This window comes from Neovison vison, chromosome 2 (assembly GCF_020171115.1).
Source record: "Neovison vison isolate M4711 chromosome 2, ASM_NN_V1, whole genome shotgun sequence".
Lineage (NCBI taxonomy): Eukaryota > Metazoa > Chordata > Mammalia > Carnivora > Mustelidae > Neogale > Neogale vison.
The window spans coordinates 79,993,844-80,013,816 of NC_058092.1; the positions used below are offsets into that span (position 1 = coordinate 79,993,844).

General features: G+C 52.0%; 1 protein-coding gene across 3 annotated transcripts in view; it reads right to left on the minus strand.

Annotated features, from left to right (window-relative positions):
- BCAR3 (BCAR3 adaptor protein, NSP family member) overlaps window positions 1-19,973 on the minus strand; it is a 109,361-nt gene that overhangs the window by 8,980 nt on the left and 80,408 nt on the right. For 2 of the 3 annotated variants that reach the window (XM_044238710.1, XM_044238711.1), the window contains exons 5-10: window positions 17,628-18,070; window positions 14,522-14,625; window positions 12,809-13,461; window positions 7,468-7,583; window positions 3,824-3,995; window positions 1,024-1,135 (exon numbers count right to left, since the gene is read on the minus strand). In XM_044238710.1, coding sequence (XP_044094645.1) covers window positions 1,024-1,135; window positions 3,824-3,995; window positions 7,468-7,583; window positions 12,809-13,461; window positions 14,522-14,625; window positions 17,628-18,070 — 1,600 coding nt within the window. Of the gene's footprint in view, window positions 1-1,023; window positions 1,136-3,823; window positions 3,996-7,467; window positions 7,584-12,808; window positions 13,462-14,521; window positions 14,626-15,401; window positions 15,474-17,627; window positions 18,071-19,973 lie in introns of those variants that run through there. The other variant, XM_044238712.1, reaches the window with a different exon arrangement.

The window sequence follows — 19,973 nt, forward strand, 5'->3', positions numbered from 1 at the left end:
ACAGTACGGAGATTCTTCAAAAGATTAAAAATGGAACTATCATATTACCTAGCGGTTCCACTTCTGGCTATTTATCTGAAGAAAAAAAAGTACTTTAAAAAATGTCTGCACCCCACATTCACTGCATTATTTACAATAGCCAAGATTATGGAAACGACCAAAGTGTCCACCAGCGGAGGAATGGATAATGTGGTATACTTACATATATATTTATAACTAACTACACACATACACACACACACACACACACACACACACACACAGGAATTTTATTCAGTCATAAAAATAAGAAACGAAATCCTGCTGTGTGACAACATGAATGGACCTTCAGGGCATTTTGCTAAGTGAAATATGTCACAGAAAAAGAGCAATACTATCTGATCTCACTTGTATGCAGAATCTAAAAAAAATAGAACCAAAAATGAAATCCCCTCAGTTCATGGATATAGAGAACAGATTGGTGGTTGCTTGAGGCTGGTGGTCGGAGGTGGACAAAATGGGTGGAGAGGGTCAAAGGATACAAACTTCCAGGTACAAAGTAAGTTATGGGGAGGTAATGTACAGCGCAGGGACTACAGTCAATACCACACTGCATTGTTTGAATGTAACCGAGAGAGTGGATCTTAAGAGTTCTCATCACAAGGAAGAGAAATTTGATAACTATATATGATGTGGATATTATTTGGACTGTGATCATTTTGTAGTAAATACAAATACTGACTCATTACCTTGTCTACTGACAACTAGTATAATGTTGCATACATTACACCTCAGTTAAGAGAGGAAAGCACGGAGTGAGGTGACTGGTAGCCCAGGTCCTGTTTTAGCAACCGCAGTTCTTCTAAAAATGACGTGCCCATCTGATAAAAGCCTCAATGATCCATCAACAATCGTACAGATACCTCAGATCTCATGAAATGTCCTGCTGAAGGCTCTGATCAAACCAGAGCAGAGCAGACCTAACGGTCCCACAGATGCATGCCAGGTGGCCACCACTCCCACTCAGGCTGAGCCTGTACTCACCCCGGCCCTCATGCAGGATCTTGCTAAAAGGCTTCAGTTGTTTTTCATAGAGGATCGCGGTTTGGGTGTACTGGTGCCTCAGGGCAGTCCACGTTTTTTCTAACCTTGTGATCTGGAAGAGAGAAAGGTGTTATTTTGGAAGAGGCTCTTTTTAGAAACAAGTCAAAGCAGCTAAAAGCAGGGTATACAGAAAGGCTAATCCCCGCCCCTGCCCCTGTTCTGTGTTGTTCTAACAACCTGTCCCAGAGACAACTCATCAGTTTCTTGTATGTGTCCAGGTTTTTGTGTATATGCATATACAACTTTTAAAATAAAAGGCATATCACACTTTATACATTTTTCAGTTTTTTGCTTGGAAATCATTCAAGTATGTATAAAACAGCACAGAACAGCCTTATTTTGTTAAAGTTCTGAATGATGTTCCCGTTTACGGATAAGCTGAAGTTTACCTCGTCTCCCACAGAGAAGAGTTTCACAAATTTTTTCCATTATGAAACTACCTTGTGAAGATTTTGCAAATGTGTATGTGTGTGAAAATATTGGGGGTATAAATTTCCAGAAATGGGACTACACGGTCAAAGAATACATGTATTTTAAATGTTGATGGGAACTGCCAACTGTCCACAGAGGTTATACTGATGAAAGCATGTAGGAATGTAACGTATAGCATTTTCATTTCCTCGTAAGTAATAATGTCTGAGACGCACGGAAGATTGCCCAGACCACATGATGCCACTCTACTCGTTCCTTTTCATTCTGTTCTTTTAGAACAGTTTAGTCAATGCAACACGTGCCACTGACTCTGACTGCCCCGAGACCGACAACCCCCACTCATACCATAAAACCAGCAAGCTGGAGTGCCTGAAGTTTTTTGTTTTTTCCATAAAACAAGAAAGAGGAAGGGCACTAATATTTGGGGGAATGAACGCCAACTCTTTGTCAGGTATTTGAAGAATTTCATTTAATCCTCCAATGCCCTCTGAGGTAGTATTTTGGCCTCGTTTTATAGATGAGAAACCACCATCTCATCTATAGATGAGAATAGTTAGATTGCTCCAGGTTATTATAGCTGGTAAGTGACAGAGAAGAGATTCATTCCCTTGGCCTCTAAGAGCTGCATCTTCCCAGAGGAAGGGGAGAAATGATCGGCACCAGCAGGTCTGCTGGGACAGAAAGGAAGTGACTTGTCTTCCTCTGCCCACCCCCCACCACATGCACCTCTCTCTTCTCCCTGTCCCTTCTCTTCCCTCCCTGAAGCATCTGCTTTCCCAAAGTAGCCCCGGTCTCTCATCTGGGCACAATCTGCTGGATGCGCTTTCTTGAGACTAGAAGCTGAGAAGAGAAGGCACGTGAGCCCACAGTATAGGGTCATTTTTGGATGAGGACACCCAGGAGTGATATGAGTCCCCCCTCAGCCTTCTCTGGGTCTGCCACCTCCCTCCCCTGGCAGCGTCCTAGCACACTGTGGGGGGCCCAAATGCCCTGGAGGACTGCACACCCTCACTGCTGAAAGGGTCCAGCAGGGCAGAGTCTGATGGTCCTGGAGGCCAGGGAGCTCCCTGCACAGGCCTATTAAGGTGCGCTGGGAGAAGCCCCTAACCATGGGCTTCTCAGAGGAAGCTCTGGGCTGGAGGACTACACACAACTTAGCCTGATTTCACAGCCTTCCAAAATTACAGGCCGTTCTGGGTGAGAAGAAATAAATACGATGCAAATGAAAAACAGTGGAATGAAAAATTATAACCCCTGCTAGTAATAGGAGTCAGCATATTATGAAAATATAGCTGGATTTTCCTATTTCAAGTATGGATCCTATAAAATTCCAGGGCATCTAAGGAGTTTTTAAACTCTTAGGATATTGTGCTTGGAACTGATTCCCCTCAAAATTTCCTGGTGAAGGCCCTAAGTTGTTCAGCTTGTCTTCAGGGTGACCTTGCTTTAATGCCAGGAAATGACGTTCCTAACATGCTCTGACTTACGGGACATGTGACTGTGGGGTCTTCCCTAGCAGCAGCAGTGGCTTTTCAGTGAGTGCCCAGCAGGCTTTCAGGGACAGTCTGTAGTTAGCAAAGAGCCAAGCTAAATGACCAGCGGTTTTGGTGTTACCAGTTGCAGACCGGGTTTACAGGACTGGAGGACCCCGAGGGTGAGATTATACACATCTAGGGCTTGTGGGACAGAACCAAAATGAGACCACGGATTCCAGGCAGTCAAGATGACAGAACAACTTTCCTCTCTCAGATCTACTGGACTTAAACACAGCCTCTCAGGTTTGACACTCATCCTAAAAACAGCCCATCCAAGCAGATAAATGCAAGGTGCCTGACTTTAGAAACTCTAATTAGGGGCTTAAATGGCAAATGGGCTAGAAATCTGAATTTTTTAACAGAAGTCTGTTTTAGGTGACCCGAGCAGCATAATTTTGAGACAAACCACTCTGGGGATTCTCAGAGAAAAGCTCCCCAATTGTCTGGTGACACAGATGGAAGTCTCTTCTACGACACACATCAGCCAGACACATCTGCTGATTGGTTCTTAAGGAATACCGATTGTTCTTGAGGACACCTCCTCCTCTGGAACACCAAAGAGAAAGTGCACCGTCAACAACGATCCAGTTTTTTAAAACGGAGCTGAAACACTTTTGACACTGCTTTTGGTTGCCCCTAATCAGAGCTGCTTTCACTAAGATTTAGCCTTTCGGGACCGCCTAAAAACGTGGGTGCTTTGCTAAGCCTGGGCTTGCAGACCGACTCTAAGTCCACACAGGAGTGCAGGGTGCACCGAGCCAGGGGAGACTTACCTGTGGCATTTCCAGGGCTTTCATGATGGCCGAGAAGGAGTAGAGGTCCCCCATGGAGTCCTTCAGTTCCACCGCCACCTGGATGATCCTATTGAGGGTGGCTGCTCGGTCCTCCAGAGTGCCCGTGCAGCCCAGAATGTCCACTGCGATGCCGATGGCCATCGTGTTGTGTCTGGGAGGGAGGAGAGCAGGGGTCAGGCATTGGGCAGACAGGACTAGGAAGAAAGGAATGCAAACCAGCCAGGAAAAGGACTAGATTTATGCCGGTTGCTGTTATGCCCTGTGAGGTGCTGGCAGCTCAGACACTCTGGATGCCGATTTCAACGGCGAGAACCCCTCCCCGAGGCTGACAGCAGCAGGGCTGGCCAGGGCTGGCCAGGCCTCCAAGGGTGCACTGTTTAGAGTCAGAAAGGACAGCTGCCCAGGACAGGGCCACGTTCAGCCCAGCATCTGGGGCACGAGGAAACCTTTCTCGGGTGAAGCTGCTCAGAAGTACACAGGGCTCCTTGTACCTTCCACCATAAGAGGTCTGGGGAGACCCCTGGTACCCTCACACGCTGGGAAATCCCATCCTCAGGGAAGCCCTGGGCCACCTCCCCTGGCCACCCTGGACCGGGAAAGGAGAAAAACAGAAAAATGAGAGAGTATGCTTGGCCCAAAACAATGACACGGGTCTTGGCACTTCAGAAGGCATGAGGAACTCAGAATGGAGAGAGTGTGGCTCTGGTCAAGAGGCTGGAAGGTGAATGGAGATGCGGACAAAGACTGCCCGGCTGATGGATGGGAATTTCCCTGTAAGTCCGAGCCTAATAAAAGAGAAATTTTGTATCTGCCAACAATCCTCCCTTTTCTCACCCTATACTACCCGGGTCAAGCTCACAGACCCACAACAGGAAGTCTCCACAGGACAATGGGACTCATATGAATGGGGTCGCAGAGCAGTCTCCGCGGATGGCAGGCAGCGCAGACCGCAATCCTTTCCCTCTCTCCCTCAACTGCGACCAGTGAGTTGACAGCACTGGGCCAGAATGGCCTCTGTTAAGTCTCCTTGAGGCCGTGGTACCAGTGCTGGAGGTGAAGCCCCCATCCACAGCAATGGTTACCAAAATACAACACGCCTTTGGCGCTCCAGGGCCACCTTGTTCTCCAGGTTCACAGCCAAGGATGTCACTCCACGGCCATGCTCCTCTCTCTGCAGGCCCGTAGTGTCCAGCATGCTCTCAGGGCCTTGAGCCAACAGGGGCAGGACTCATCAAGGGCCTAGTCCCACCACTATATCTAGTGATTAGAAATGATGAGCTCTGCTATCTCCGAGTGTGTGTGTCTTGGGGCGTAGGGGTGCACTCACTCGTGGTATGACCACAGGCTCTTACCTAACTGCTCCATTCCTCCATTTCTTCACTGTAAAAATGGGAGCAAGCATTGTTGTGAGAAAGAGAGAAGGTGTGGGAATGTCAAAATCACTAGAGTTCCTGTCGCCAGGAGGCCCCTCGCAAATGGTAGTTGTGACCACAACTGGCTCCATGTGTACATCTTTCTCTGCATCCTCGTCCATTTTGTCAGTCTGTCTCTATCTGCCTTTTCTTCTTCTTCCTGAGGTCTTCATTCATGGATCCTAACATAAAGTATATTTTTATTACTTGCTGAATTTATTGAAGAGTTTTCTTACTTATTTGCAAAGTGTTAAGGTTAAGCTGAGCATGTCAGATGTTTCTCTTAACTAACAGTACACTGGCTTCCTGTGTTGCCTTCAGTGGATTCTTCTGTTTTTTTCCTGTGTTTTAAACTGCCCTTAATTAAAGACAGGTTCTCTACTTTTTTAAGATCAGAGTAGTTCTACCCATTCATTCAACCAACGTGTGCCTATGACCTCCCATATCCACTGCAGCAGGAAAAACTCAGCACGGCAGGTCTGAGGCAGATGCTCAGGTGGGTGGCAAGGACAGACACTGAACGTTATACACAGGCCATCTCCTCTCAGTAGGCCTGGAATGGGTGAGGTGGTGTGTTAAAAATAAAGGGTGGTCTGTATTTGATTCTCAAACACAAGAAGCTGCTGTCATCTGACCCTTTGAAACGGCTGTCCCCTTGGCCTTTATGCAATACACACACTGTAAGGAGGAAACCCCGCTCCCCAGGCTCCAGCAGGCAGATCCCCCAGGTCAGCCCTGGCCAGGAAGCAGAGCAAGGAGAGAGGCCTCGGGGAATTGGCGGCAAGGAGACCGGCGAGGAAGTCCGAAAACAGTCTGGAGGAGCGCCCAGCCTGCTGACCTCTGCCTAGACCCACGTTCACGTACAGTGACCTGGATAAAGTAAGGCCTGGAACCTGGGGGCTTGGCATCGACACACATTGCATGAGGAATGGGGCCGCGTGATAGCAGGGCTCACCCCTCTTGAAACCGTGACCACAGGACCAGCAACAACAGAGGGCAAAACTAGAGGAGAAGCAGGACCCTAGCACTTGGGGAGCGGAGAGGGTGCCTGCAGAGAGAGGCTAGAATCTCGGAAAGCCTGTAGGAAAAGGAGGCGCACTCACACTTCTCCAAAGCCATTCAACGAGAAGCATGAACAAAGCCAAGGACCATGTCTTAAACTCCTGCCTCCCAGAGGCCTTTCATTTGGCATTCTGGATGTTTTCTCTCTGTGGCTGGGAACCAAAGCCACAGCGGCATGGGGGCCGGCTCATCTGCTTTCTGGCCAGGGAACCTAGAAAGCGGCTGTGTGGATCCCCCAGGCCTGAAATGCGCTGTTTACTTTCTAGGGGCTGACATTCTAGGACTGCACCATCTACCAGCCACATGTGGCTGTTTATACCAGAAACAGTCCACAGCAAAATACATCAGTGTGTCCCTCAGTTGCCACATTTCAGCCGACAGGACGGACTGGATGGCACTAGTGACCTAGAATGTCGGGGTGTCCATTACAACCCACGTTCGTATTGTGACAATTAGGAAACTGGCTGGAAAAATAGGACACTTCAGATAACAAGACAGTCTTGCCCAAATCAACGGTCTTTTCATGTGTGTCAACAAGTCCAACGTCTGCGGCAATACAAGAATCTAGTCTAGCACTTCTCTTAAAAACAGGCCTCGCTATTTCTGTCTTTTTGATTTCTAAACCTCCAACGCTGCAGCATGTGGGTTTCGCGGGCAGCCCGGGTTTTGGGGACACTGGGAGAAGGGGGCAGTGAGTCTTCAGAGGCTGGGGGCCCTGAGCACTGCCACCTCTCAAAGAAAACACCGTCCAGACTCTGTTCTTCCCAAACCTCTCCCACGAACTCCTTAGTCCTGGTGCGGTCTTGAACTCCGGAGGGATAGAGCAGCCACTGCTCAGGGAGGTGGAGCTGTGGGGGGCGAGATGTCCGCTTCGCCCAGGCTGGCGACAGGGGTGACGTCTGCTAGCGCGGACCAACGGTCTCTTCCGTCCTCCACCCCCTCCTGGAGCAGAGACAGGACCGTGTTCTTTGTTCCCCTACTTCCTCTGTGCCAGCTACTTTGTGCCTCTCCAGGAATTCTGTGGCTAAGGCTTCTGGGAGAGGGGAAAGGTTCCTGGCCGGGTTGGTGCTGGGCCCCCATCGGTTCCAAAAGCTGCTGTGCTGATGGGCCCAAAATGTGTGTGTGTGTGGGGGCGCCAGCACGGCTCACCTTTCAATTATGTCCAGGCGCAGCTGGTGGCCATAAGGCAGGGTGATGAGCTCCAGGCCTGAGCGTACGCCCATGTTCTTCCTCATCTCTTCCGAGACTTCAAGTATCCTCGTGACCTGTTGAGAACACAAGCGGAGACGGACGGGATCAGGGAGCGAGCTCACCATGAACACGAACGTAGCACGTGAAAAGAAAGACACGAAACCGGGATGGTGTGGATGTGCTTGCTGCGTTTCCTTTCAGGCAGCAGCCTCCCCACAGAGAGTTTCTAGACGAGATTAGAAGGATTCCAAGACACCACAGGAATCCAAAACCAGAGAGAAAAGCCCCTAGCACCGTCCGTAGAATCTGCAGATCTGATGTTTCTGGCCAGCGGTGTCACCCTGCCAGCTCCTGGCCACCAGGGACCGGGTCCCGCTGCCGGCGGCAGGGTTGCGAACACACTGGGTGGGGAGCCCCTGTGGTGGGACAGTGACCAGGCCAAGGGCTTGCGCCTCTGCCGCCAGGTCTGCTGTTTGTGCTCTCACTTCCCAGGAGGGCTGGCCACTGTTACCCTTAATTACATCTCTCCTGAGCTCAGTCAAGGCACCATCTGTCTGGAAACTATTAGAAACACGCACAGCAATTTGAAACCCAAGGTCTCAAGCACACCCACTTCTCCCCCTAGGAGGCTTCCTGACAGAAAACCTTTGTCTGTCCCAGCCAGCTCCTGGTCTTGCCTCTCGTGGGTAATCACTGTCTACCGGCACCACGTATAAGCTGACCATTCATATTTATCACACGTGGCCTCGAAACGTTACAGCCCAGTCTCTGCATCTTGACAATACCAGGCTAATGACACTTTGCAGCATCCTGATGTCTAATGACGCAACCACCAGGCATGGTGCTTCCGATCCAGTCTGGACACGCGGCAGGCACAGAACGATTCCTCCTCCTCCTCCTGTTGGAATTGTCCTCGACTATAATGATCCCAGGCATCAGTCCCGATGTCTTCGTAACAGGCTACAAAAAACACCTTACGCTTGGCTGATATTAACAACCCTGATCCCTAACTTCTGTGGTTGAGCGAAGGAACCACTGTCAGCCCTGGGGAAGTGGAGCTGTGGGAATTAGCTATGAAGAGGCAGACTGGGGAACAGGGTGCTAGATTCCTACTATGCTCTCTGGGCCTCAGTGTCTCCTTCTCTGACGCAGCTGCTAGGTTCGCCTTTCTCAAGGACTTTGCAGAGGATCAAATGACTTTAAAGCCACTTGAAAATATGAGTTGTGAACCACTGGCATGTAGAAGAGGGAAGAATTGTGGCCAGATCTCTGGAAAGGGATTTACACCTTGAGCATGGTCAGGCAACCCAGATGTATCCCCCAGCCACCTGTGGTCACACACTTCACTTGCTTGTTTAGACAGTTACACCGTCAGAGCCTCCAAACCCAGCCTCCGAGTGGTGGGCATCCTCCAATTCACACATAGTCTGTGTAATGAGATTCAAATGGTTATCACTGATTCAGTTTTGTGCCCGAAGCACTACTAACCAGAATGATCCCTGCTCTGAGAGAACAGCCTCCAAGTCGGTTTCCTTCAGTGTGAACATGCAACCCCCGCTCACTTTCCTGGGGGTTTGCCAGGATACAGCGACACCTGCTTGCCCCAAGGCTGAGTGAGGACAAGGGGCTCCCAAGCTCCTGCTGCAGAACTTGGATCTGGTCCTGTGGGAAAATGCCCAGAGCCGTGTAGCTTGGAGAGGAGGGATGGACGCTTCCAGAGGATCTACTATGAGATGCACCTGGCATGCCACCTCAGCACTCCCGGACGGGGCATTCCAGCCTCCCTCTGCTCTTCTGATCTCAGCTATCCTTGCTCTGCAGGATCTCCAGACTGCCTGAGGGAGCTGCTGCTGTGACCCACGGGGGTGCTGGCAGGGGCCTGCCCCTCCTCCCAGCTGCCAAGGGATCTTCTGAAAGACTGTCTGGCTCTGCCCACCATTTCTGCTGCCCTTAGCAAAGGACTCTGATCTGCCCTATGCACTCACAGGCCTGTCCCCTCACTGAACTGCAAAGTGCCTTGAAGCAACAACCTGGAATGAGCCCAGAAGCAGAGACTTAACCTAAGGAAAGGCCCGCGAGTCCCTCCTCCTCCCCACTCCATCCCCACCTTCACTGCCCACACAGTGAGTCCTCTGTAAACCCAACCCGTGACAGTGGAGTCTGTACACATCCGCCGCTTGCCACCCAGAAGACGCTTTTTGCATTCTTCCTCTGTTCAATTCCTATTCAGTCTTTAAAATTCCTATTCAGTCTTTAAAACTCATCCCAGACGTCCCCTCCTTCCTCCATGTATAAGACCGTGCTTCAGAGGCCCCACAGTTCCTGTGCCTTCCCCTGCAGAGCATTTCCCACCTGGGCTATGGTCTGAGGTACCGTATCACTGTTGTCCCCCTGCTCACATCCCCCCCCACCTCACAGCAGGTGCTCAAGCAAGGCTAAATACCCAACACTAGCCAACGCCTAGCCTCATTCTGGCCGGACATGGTGTGTAGACAGGTCTACATAAGCTACTTCATTTAGTCGTAGTCCTCACAACCACCTGGGCAGCTGGTATGGTTCCCCTCCTTTTACAGGTGGGGACAGAAAGAGCCGGAAAGCTGAGAGCCTGAATTAGACTCAGGGATTTCATCCCCAGAGGCCAACTCTCACCTACGGGGCCCCACTTCTGGATACTGCAACAAATGGGTAGGAGACAGGCTGCACTCAGGGGGAGGCCAGGATAGTGCCCATCTGCAGGGTGAGAGGGGCTCAGTGGATGCCCCCCCCAGCTCTGCCCAGGAGGGGCTGGACACTGCAAGACAGGCAGCCATGAGGCACTCAGGGCCAGCCACTGTCATGATGGCCTTTGTGGGCATCAGCTCCGGGCTCTGTAGGGGGTGGAAACCAGTGCTTGGGATCCAAACACTGTCCAGTGTCTCTTCTCAGCTTCTGAGTGGCCCTATCGGGTGGTCCCTAAATCTGGAGTGCATAACAACGCCCATCTATGTCCCTCAGAGATGCTGTGTCTGCTTTGTTGGCAAAGCCCTAAAGTCAGTGGTTTCAGGAAGAGAAAAAGGAAATGGCAGTGGACTCCGGAGGGAGGCAGGAAGACTATTAACAGCCCTGCCCTTGGAGACTGAAGGTGAGCAGAGTCCAGCGGCTTTCTGCTCCTAGTCTCCACCTTACTGCCAGGGGGTTCTATGCAGCCCTTCTTCCAGGGGTGCCTAAATGCAAACAGGGGAGAGGGGCCCGACCAGAAGGACAAAATGCAAAGAAAGAAACCAAACAAGAAAAAGGGCAGGCTTCATGTTCCTTCAGTTGAGAACAGATCTGAACCCTAGATTCATGGCTGCCAAGGTGGTGGGAACATTCTAGACTCTCCTGCCAAAGGACAGTGAGGCATTCCACCTCCTCCTAGACCCTCCTAGATCCTCCAAGTACTGTCTGAAGTCACAGAGAAGGATTCATTTCCTCCTGGGAATTAGGCTGTTCTGTCAACCCTGATCCATGTTTCTATGAGGACCTCCCTCTGGAGAACTCAGGCAGGTTCACACCAGACTCCTGGCCTCTTGGAGTCCTACAGTCCAGGCCAGGAAACAGGAGTCTTAAATCCTGTTACTGCCCGAACGGGTTTAGCCCGCTTTTAAGTGAGGTAAGCATTTAATATGACCGGTGAACACTGACCAAGGACACCCAAACCACCACGTGAACAAAGCCTTATTCTTCAGCCTGGCCCCTCTCCAGGTCTGTTCCCCAGGGCGCTCCCACCCCCTGCGATACACACACACCCCACCCCCAGGCCTGCCAACTAGGTACTGAGAGATCCCTCAGACCCACTTCCAGGCGCTGGGTTGTAGAGCTCAGAACAGCTAGCACCTGCTTCAAGTTCCTCAAGGCTGTTTTGGGAGGCCTTTGGTCCCCCTGTGAGCTCCACCAACTAGGGTCTCCCCAGGGGGCTGCTCAGAGACTACACTTCCTGCCATGAGTAATTAGGAAAACTCAGTTCCTAAACAGGCCCTGAACTTTGGAGGTAACTGACTTCCTGAACGAATAAGGGCTTTAAATTTCACTAAGTAAAGCCTTACCTGCCGCTCCAACACTTGGATCTGTCTCTGTAACTGAGGGTTAGGCTGATTCCCTCCCAGTCTAAGACACTTGCTTTTTTTTTTTTTTTTTAATTTTTTTTTTTAAGATTTTATTCATTTATTTGACAGACAGAGATCACAAGTAGGCAGAGAGGCAGGCAGAGAGAGAGAGAGAGGAGGAAGCAGGCTCCCCGCCAAGCAGGGAGCCCGATGCGGGACTCGATCCCAGGACCCTGAGATCATGACCTGAGCTGAAGGCAGCGGCTTAACCCACTGAGCCACCCAGGCGCCCCTAAGACACTTGCTTTCTAGAAAGATGTCTCTAAAGGATAACCTTGCCATAGGGTCACTTAGGAACAAAAGCTGCCCATATCTGAAAGAAGTGCTTACTGTCAAAACTGATGATGATGTAAACATATATTTATTTAGTCACATGAAAAGATAATCATACTATGTTGTTTGGTCAAAGACTCAGGGTTTAAAAGAGTATGTTTAGGAAAAAAGTACAATAAAATAAAATCATCTGTTCAGGCCTGCGGTAAACACACACATGTGCATGAAATTACTTACATGTATCAGTTTGCAGAACAAATGTTAACCATGGTGATCATCAGGAGAGTAGACCTTGTGTAATTTTTTTCTTTTCTCTTAAACTATATTTCATAATTTTTCTAAATTAAGCAAGTATTACTTATTAAAAAAACAGGGTAAATTTTAAAATGTCTATTCTCAAACCCATTTGAGTAACAATAAATGTATGACGTGTGTGTATATGTCCACAGAATGCATCACGTATAATAAAATAAAAATAACCTAGGCTTTATGACTCCAGAAAGTACATTTTCATCTACAGTCCTCTGTCCTTGGACTTGACTCTCCCAGGTCTGACAGAGCTGAGGCCAGGGAAGACCCTGCAGCCCGGTGGGAAGGGGGGGGGCCCGGGTGGGGGAGGGCAGTTGGTGTGGGAGGGGATGGGGCAGTGTGGGGGTGGGGAAGGCCTGGCTGGGCGGCCAGGCTGCCATCCCTCTGCCCAGGGGAGTTTTACAAGCTTCCAGCCTGGACAAAGGTTGTCCCAGGCCTGCGCTTCCCATCGTTTAAATAAATCCCCACCCAGGTTAATCTTCTGACTTTTTCTCTGAGCCACACACTCAAAGGGTGAGGTGCAGCGAGGCCAGCCCGCCATCCCTGTCTGAACTCTCCGAAGACAGAGCCAAATCCCCTGCCCAGGCACTTACCACACAGTCCGTGCTCAGCATGTGCTGGGCGATGACCTTGGGGTCGTGCTTTGTGAACAGTTCTTTCGCCCTCTTCAGCATTGCCATTTCCAGGGGCTTGTTCTCAGGAGGAAGGAGCTTCGACTCAAAGTCATTGGGTCTGAATGAGGAGGCCGTCTCCAGACGGGGCAGCACGAACTCAGCCTCCCCCTCCTCTGGCCTCCGGTCCACCTGCATGGCCACTGCCTCCCAAGGGCCCGCCCCGTCATCCTCGAGGATCAAGTAGCTGGTGCCAGAGTTCCGGGGACCCGGCCCCCCGTTCTGCTTGGCCTTTAGCAGCTCCACGTAGCTGTCCTGGGCACAGATGGGGGTCCTCGCGCCCCTGTCACAGCCTGCAGCGAAGGCTGGGTTCAGTTCACAGTAGTTGGCCTCCGAGTTGAGCCAGGTGGATGGAGATGGGGGAGCCTTGAGGAAGGGTGCCTTGCAGGGCTTGGGGGGTGGCTTGGGGCACAGCTGGCTGTCTGAGCCCCTCAGAGCCTCCCCTGCCCTAGCGTCCGAGGAGACCCTCCGAACCAGTGCGGGGCTCAGGGTGGGCTCGCTGCCCGTCCTGAAAACGGGTGAGTTTGGGCGGGGGCTTGTGTCCACCCCCGGGGACTGAGGGGGCAACTTGCAGCCTGTGGAGGGAAAGTGAGGGTCAGGAAAAGCTCAGCTGTGTGGGGGAACACAAGGCAACCCTGGAGTGACATCTCCTCCATTCATGCCCTTGGGGTTTCAGTTGTCATTTCCCAGAGATAACACAGTAGGACCACCCCATGCCGAATCTAGTGCCATCCAGAGCATTTCAAGGGCTGGCTGGCTGCACCCCACTTCTGGGGGATTCTGAATCCCAGTGACTTCCAGCAGCTGGGCCGCAGTGTCACCTTATGGTCAGAGAAGGCTAGTCCAGTCAAGGACAAGATATGGTGCCTGGAGGGCAGTTAGTCATCTAGTCTTGCCCTAAGAAGCAGAAGTCTTTAGTCACAGAGCATGAGGGCCTGAATCACTCTCACGGCCAGGGTGGGTCGAGCCAGCCTAGGGGGAGAGACGGAGGCACCCTAGGAAGTGGGGGACAAGATGCTGAGCTATCCCACAAGGAAGTGGTTCACCACGGGGCATGAAGAAAATCACCCTGTGGTCCCAAGGAGGGTCAGTTATAAAAATAATAACCATCCCTGGCTCACTAACACTGCTGCTTACACGGTCGGCCCCCATCCCACAGCTCCTCACTCCTCTGGCTGCGAAAGGAGAATGGAGAGGAGGAAGGGTTCCCCAGGAAGCCCAGCTCTGACGCAGCCCCCTCTGCCCAGGGAAGGCACAGAGAGAGGCTCCTCTGTCATGAAGGCGACCAGTCAGCGGTGAGCCGTGCGTCGGAAAACCTGGGTTCAAATGCCGGCTTCACCGGGGGCCGGACGGGTAACTCTGGAGGAGTTATGTCACCTCTGTGCCTCCGTGGCCTCAACAAGGAGAAGAGAATAATCATTCCCACTGGGAAGGTTTGTAGTAAGGCTTAAAAGCTAGCTAGCACACATCAAGTGACCCGTCTCCCACAGAGTTTCACAAACCCCTTCCCCTCCAGCCTACAGGGCAGAGCCTTGTGCTGTCCCCATACCAGGGGACCAGAAGGAGTGGGAAACAGCCTGAAGGAAATCAGGCTAACACTGCCACCCTCCTCCCAGAAAAGGCCCCAAGACCTACCAAGTGGCAGGTAACTTTCCGACTGGTGCGCTTTGAGGGAAAAGGCTCGTCGGTCCTGCATGTGATCCAGGCAGGCTGGCTGGCTACCGCTCTTCTCTTTATTTCTGAAGCCAAAGATAAGTGGAGCAGAAACGTGTCATTAAATCATAAAACCTTCAGGCAGCGTCATGGAAAGTTTTTACGAGAAGGCCGAGGGGTACAGCACATCCCAGCAGTAGAGGAATGTCTGTTGGAGGAGGAAATGACTGCTGGGGGCGGTGAGTTAACACAGGATTGTGCTCCGGGCCCCAGCCCCACGTCCCCAGGACCAATCCAGTCTGGTCCTCTGAGCCCTTCCATCCGGCTGAGCAGAGCAGGGCAAAGATCTCATGATCCTCTCAGGAAAATCTGATGAACCAGAATGTGTACTTTTTAACAGAGCTTAAAATTACTTACAGACCCAGGAGAAATGACTTGTTTAACTGAAAGGCGTTTTCCACCATACCTCCTGGTGTCAGTTAGGAAGGAAGCCTTAGGGCAGTCTGCGTTTCAGAGCAAGTTCGCCATGTCCCGCAAATAAAGTCCCTCTCATCCTCCTGGAAGGACCAGGGCCCCACAGCCAGCCTCCTGCTGAGCTGGGGAAGGGCCCAGTCTTCACTGAGCCCCGCACTGGGAGGCACAGAGCACAGTCATGCAGGGAAGCAAGGAAATATCACCTTCCACACAACTTGCTAGTAACCCCCCTGCTCCCCTGCCTACTTAGACTGGGAGGTTCTCTAGCCCCACAAACAGAATCTCTCCTTTGCTAAGAAGAGACTGCACCCCACCAGTCAAGTTGTAATGAAATTTAACTGGCCCTCCCACAACCTTAGGTTACCGAAATCCCTAAGTTCTTTCCTACCTTTGCAAGCGACAAAGGAAAAAGCAAACACCCTCCTACCCCCAAAACCAAACTCCCAGCAACAGAGAAATTCCAGCAAGCCCTCAGCGATAAGGCAGGGCAGAGGGCAAATTCCAAAAGGCAGTGGCTTCAGCCAAGTGGTATTTCTGCAGCGATCCTCAGAGCAGCCAGACTCTACTGGCCCAGAAACCCCATCTGCGGCGCACCCCGCTGGCCTGCCAACCAGCGAGGCCAAAGTCAGGTAAGGTGTGGGCTGGAGGGTGGGGGAGGGCAGGGCTCAAGGCAGCGAGGAGGCGCTTCCCTGCGGAGCCCACTCTGCCCCCACGGTCAGACCTTGTGCTGCTCCGGCCAAAAAGGGACAGGGCTCAAAAAAACTCTGCTTTCACTGGGCAGTCAAGAGTGGCTCTGTTGGGCCTGCCTCACTGATGGAGAGACTTTCTCAGTCTTCTATTCCTTATCTTAAAAAATAAATTTCCCTTCTAAATCTGGGTCACTGAGCACAGACCAGGAGGCAGGCCTTCCTGCCCAGCACTGCCCCAGGCAGGGGTTCTGGGCATTGCCCAATGCTCCCTGGCTCCGTTCATGGCATTACCCTCCTCTTCCTCAGTTAAGCAGCCAATTCTCACACTCAAAAAAGAAACAAAGGAAGAAGCACCTCTTCAGTATTTTTGAGGGGTCTCAAGTCCATTCTTATTACTAAGAAAAGGAGAATATCTGTGTATCAATTCTTGCCTTCCTCCCTGCAACTGAGTCCTACATTCTACTGCCCTCCCAAAATAATACTTATTATGATTATTCACACCTACATAGCCCTTTGGCACTGTTCTAAGCACTTTACAAGTCTTCAGTCATTTAACTCTCACAAACCCCATCATTCTAGTTGGGGAGAGTGAGGCCCAGAGAAGGTAAGTAGCTTGATCAGTGGTGGACCAGCAGCTGTGGCCAGGCAGGCAGTGTCCCCAGCCAGACCCTGCCCAACAAGGACCAGAGCTTTGCAGCAGCGCACGGCCTCATGTGTATTGCCCAGAGTCCTGTGTTTTGCTTCTGAATCCTTGGTGTAGGCAGGTGAGTTCAGGGGCCAGGGAGCCAGAGAAGGGGGCTGTGTCGCCAAGGGGCTGGAGCTGGTCTACACCCTGCCAGGCCCACCTTTTCCCTGCTCTCCTTCTCTCGAATGGTCAGATGGCAGCACAGGCACCCAGCTCCCTGAGAGACAGGTCCTATGTGAAGACAGCACACAGCACTGGCCATCAAGGGCAGGGTGCCTCAGCCGGGCCTCCAGTTCTCTGGAATCTTCCCTCCCTTGTACCCAGGTTTGGGCATAGCCTCCAGTCTCTCAGTGTCTCCCATCTCAGGAATCTCACCTTTTCTCACCAGGTCAATCACCCTTTCGAGGTGGACCAAGCCCAGATCTAAGCCATCAGGGCCGAACTCCCTTCCCATACCTCCAGTCTGTTGCTGGATGCTGGCACTCAGAGATAAGCCTACGGCTGTATCTCAGATGCAGCAACTGGTTTTTCCTCAGAGTCTGCCCCCTCTGACTCGCCTCTCTCCAACCTTCTCCACATGCACGAGAGTCCCAGGAAGCCAAGGTCCCAGGCTCTCCCTCCTCTACCCCTGCATAGCCTGACCCTCCGGATCACTGACAGAGGTCTTCCTTCTCCAGTCTCCCTCCCTGCCCCTCCCACACATGGCCACCCTGCTCCATTCCTCAGGACCTTCACCATGTCAAGTCTCTGAGGCTCGTTCAAACCCTTCAGCCTGGCTTTCGGGCCTCCATGATCTGGCTGGGGTCAGCTCCCTAAGCTTGCCCCTACTGGCCCCTTACTTGGGGCCTTTGCTCGGGCCCCACCAATCTACCTGCATGTCCTCTCCTAGAGCCCTGTACACGCTCACACTGAGCCCCGTGCCTGGAGCGCCCTCCCCTTTGCAGTGTGTATCCAAATGTTCCCTGGTCCTCAGAGCAGCCAGAGTCCTCCTTTCTTCACAGAGCTCTCCTGGCCAGGCCTCCCCTTCCTCAGCAAGTGCCTCATCTCAGGCATGCACCAACTTAGCTGGGAGCTCAGCACGTGCTGCCTCGTGGCAGCTGTTCCAGTAACAGGTGGCACCCTTAGGAGCACCTCTTACTGCTCCTCACCCGTCTCACCAAAGCCTGGGCCTGTCCCGACGGCCCCCACTGGTCCCGGCACCCCGCCCCCAACACACACACCCAGCGAGGCCCTGACCTACCTGAGGAGGTTCCCCTGGGGCGAGCTCTGCTCCCGGGCCTGCACGCCGCCCATGGTGAGGCTCAGCCTCTTGCCCGCGTCCGGCGGGACCTCGGGGAGGCTGCCGTCCCGTGCCCGGCCCGGCGAGACGCCGTAGCGCTCCTCCAGGCAGCGCAGGGGCACCGTCCTGTTGACGGGCTGGAAGATGACGGCTCCGCTCTGCTGCGAGATGGGCCGGCGGTTGCCCACGTAGCAGCGCACCAGGCCGGGGATGGAGTCGAAGCTCTCGGTCTCGAACTGGTACTGCACGCGGCTGTAGGCCTCGCTGAGCCGCAGCACCGTCCGGCGGATCTTGAAGTGCTGAGCCAGGTTCTTCCACTGACAGGTCAGCACGAAGTTGCCGGGGCTGGACAGAGAGTCACGGACCAGGAAGTCGCCATCCCGCTGCACGAGGTTTTCCGACACCTTCGGGACAAAATGGGGAGGAGTCGGAAGGGCAAGCGAACATCCTGTTAAAAGCAGCACCGCGCTCCGCTTCTTGGGGCTGACAGGAGACAAGACAAGTCTCTTCTTCTTCGGTGGGCTCTTTGTTTTCTCAAACGCCAAATTCTTAGAAGATCCAGGCATTCACCTAAGAACTACTGGACGCCCACCAATAAGGCGCGAGGAATCCTGCTGGGGCGCCCGGCTTAGGGCAGGGAGGGGGAGCCCGCTGGCCTCCCTACCTCCCCACCGTCATGGGGCCTCTGTGGTGAGTGGAGATCCTGCTACCTCAGCAGGGAAGTAAGCGGCCAGGATGGACGGTCAGATGTTGTAAAGGGAAGGAAAAAAGTCAGTCGGGAAGGGAGATGAGAAGTGCCGGGGAGGGGACGAGGGCTGCTCTCTGAGACAGGGTGGGTCAGCAGGGGTCACGAGAAGATGACCTGCACGCAGACCTGAAGCAAGTGAAGTGACAGAAAATTCAAGAAAGAAGGAAATGCAGGGTCAGGGAGCCTGATCCTCCTCCCCACCCCCAACAGGCAGAGGAGCGGGTTCTGTTGGCTCGGAGGAGGGGTCCACACGCAAGGGAGGCCAGAGCCTGTGGAGGCAGAGACTCGAGTGGGGTGCTGGGCTCGCCGCTCGCTGGCGGGCCTGTCACCAAGTCAGATCCGTGTCTCCTCTCACTGGAGGAGTGTTACCTGCATATACAATCCAGGCAAAGCACTAGGACGGTGCCTGGAACACAGCAGGGGCTCAAAAACTGTTAACAATGAAGATGCTGATGTTTATAGCAAAAGGAGGATTGATACTGTGTTGCAGATGGCGGTTCCTCCAGCCAGACCCCCTGGGTTTGCACTCTGGCTCTGCTGGGTGACTTGGGACAAGTTAGGTCATCTCTTTGTGGTTCAGTTACATCACCTGTAAAATGGGCTAATATCACCTACACAGTGGCTATGAAGATTTAATGGGGTAAAGGGTTAGCTATTACTACCATTATTACTGGTACGGTGGGCCGTTTGTTAAACAATCAAAGGACGTGAAGCTGAAAAGTTGCACTAGTTGCAAGTGGGAAGAAAGTTTACGATCACCATAAAGAGAAGGAAGGTGATGACGGTCATGAGTTTTATGAGACTGGGACATTTCTCCCAGGATATTCCAACACTGGATCAGCACACACACAACAGTGTGCCGCCACAGTTACTTTAAACTTGCATCTTTGCCTAAGAATATGTTTTCACACAGAAATTCCATTTCTTGGGATTGAGCCTGAGGAAATAATTTCAGTTATAAACATAGTAGTTATCTTAAAGCCTGTTGGTGAGGGTGCCCGCCCAAGAGTGGGGCACATGCACAATGGACATACATACAATGGAGGGTGGTGGGGAAGACTATTTCACAGCAGCACAAAAGGCCCAGAATGCATCATTAAATGAAGACAATGGGCTGCAAAAGTCTACGTGGTATGATCTCATACTTGCCAAGCCTAGAAGGAAGAATTATATCAAAATGTTCATAGTGGCTATCTCCAGGAGGGAGAATTATGGGTGAGAATTTCATTTTCTTCATTTTACTCTCTGTATATTCTACAATCAATTTTAAACTTTCTTAAAAAAAAAAAAAGTTAGAATAGAGATTATTTCTTTGACAGTGCTGAGAGATCTGTTACATTAAAAAAAATTGTCACAACTATGATGCCCTTCCCCCTTCCCCCCGCCCCTTTCCTGTCATGTTGTCCTGGGTGAGTGATTGGACAGATCAGGTTATGATAAAAACCTAAGAGAGGGGAGCCTGGGTGGCTCAGTGGGTTAAAGCCTCTGCCTTCGGCTCAGGTCATGATCCCAGGGTCCTGGGATGGAGCTCCACATTGGGCCCTCTGCTCAGAGAGGAG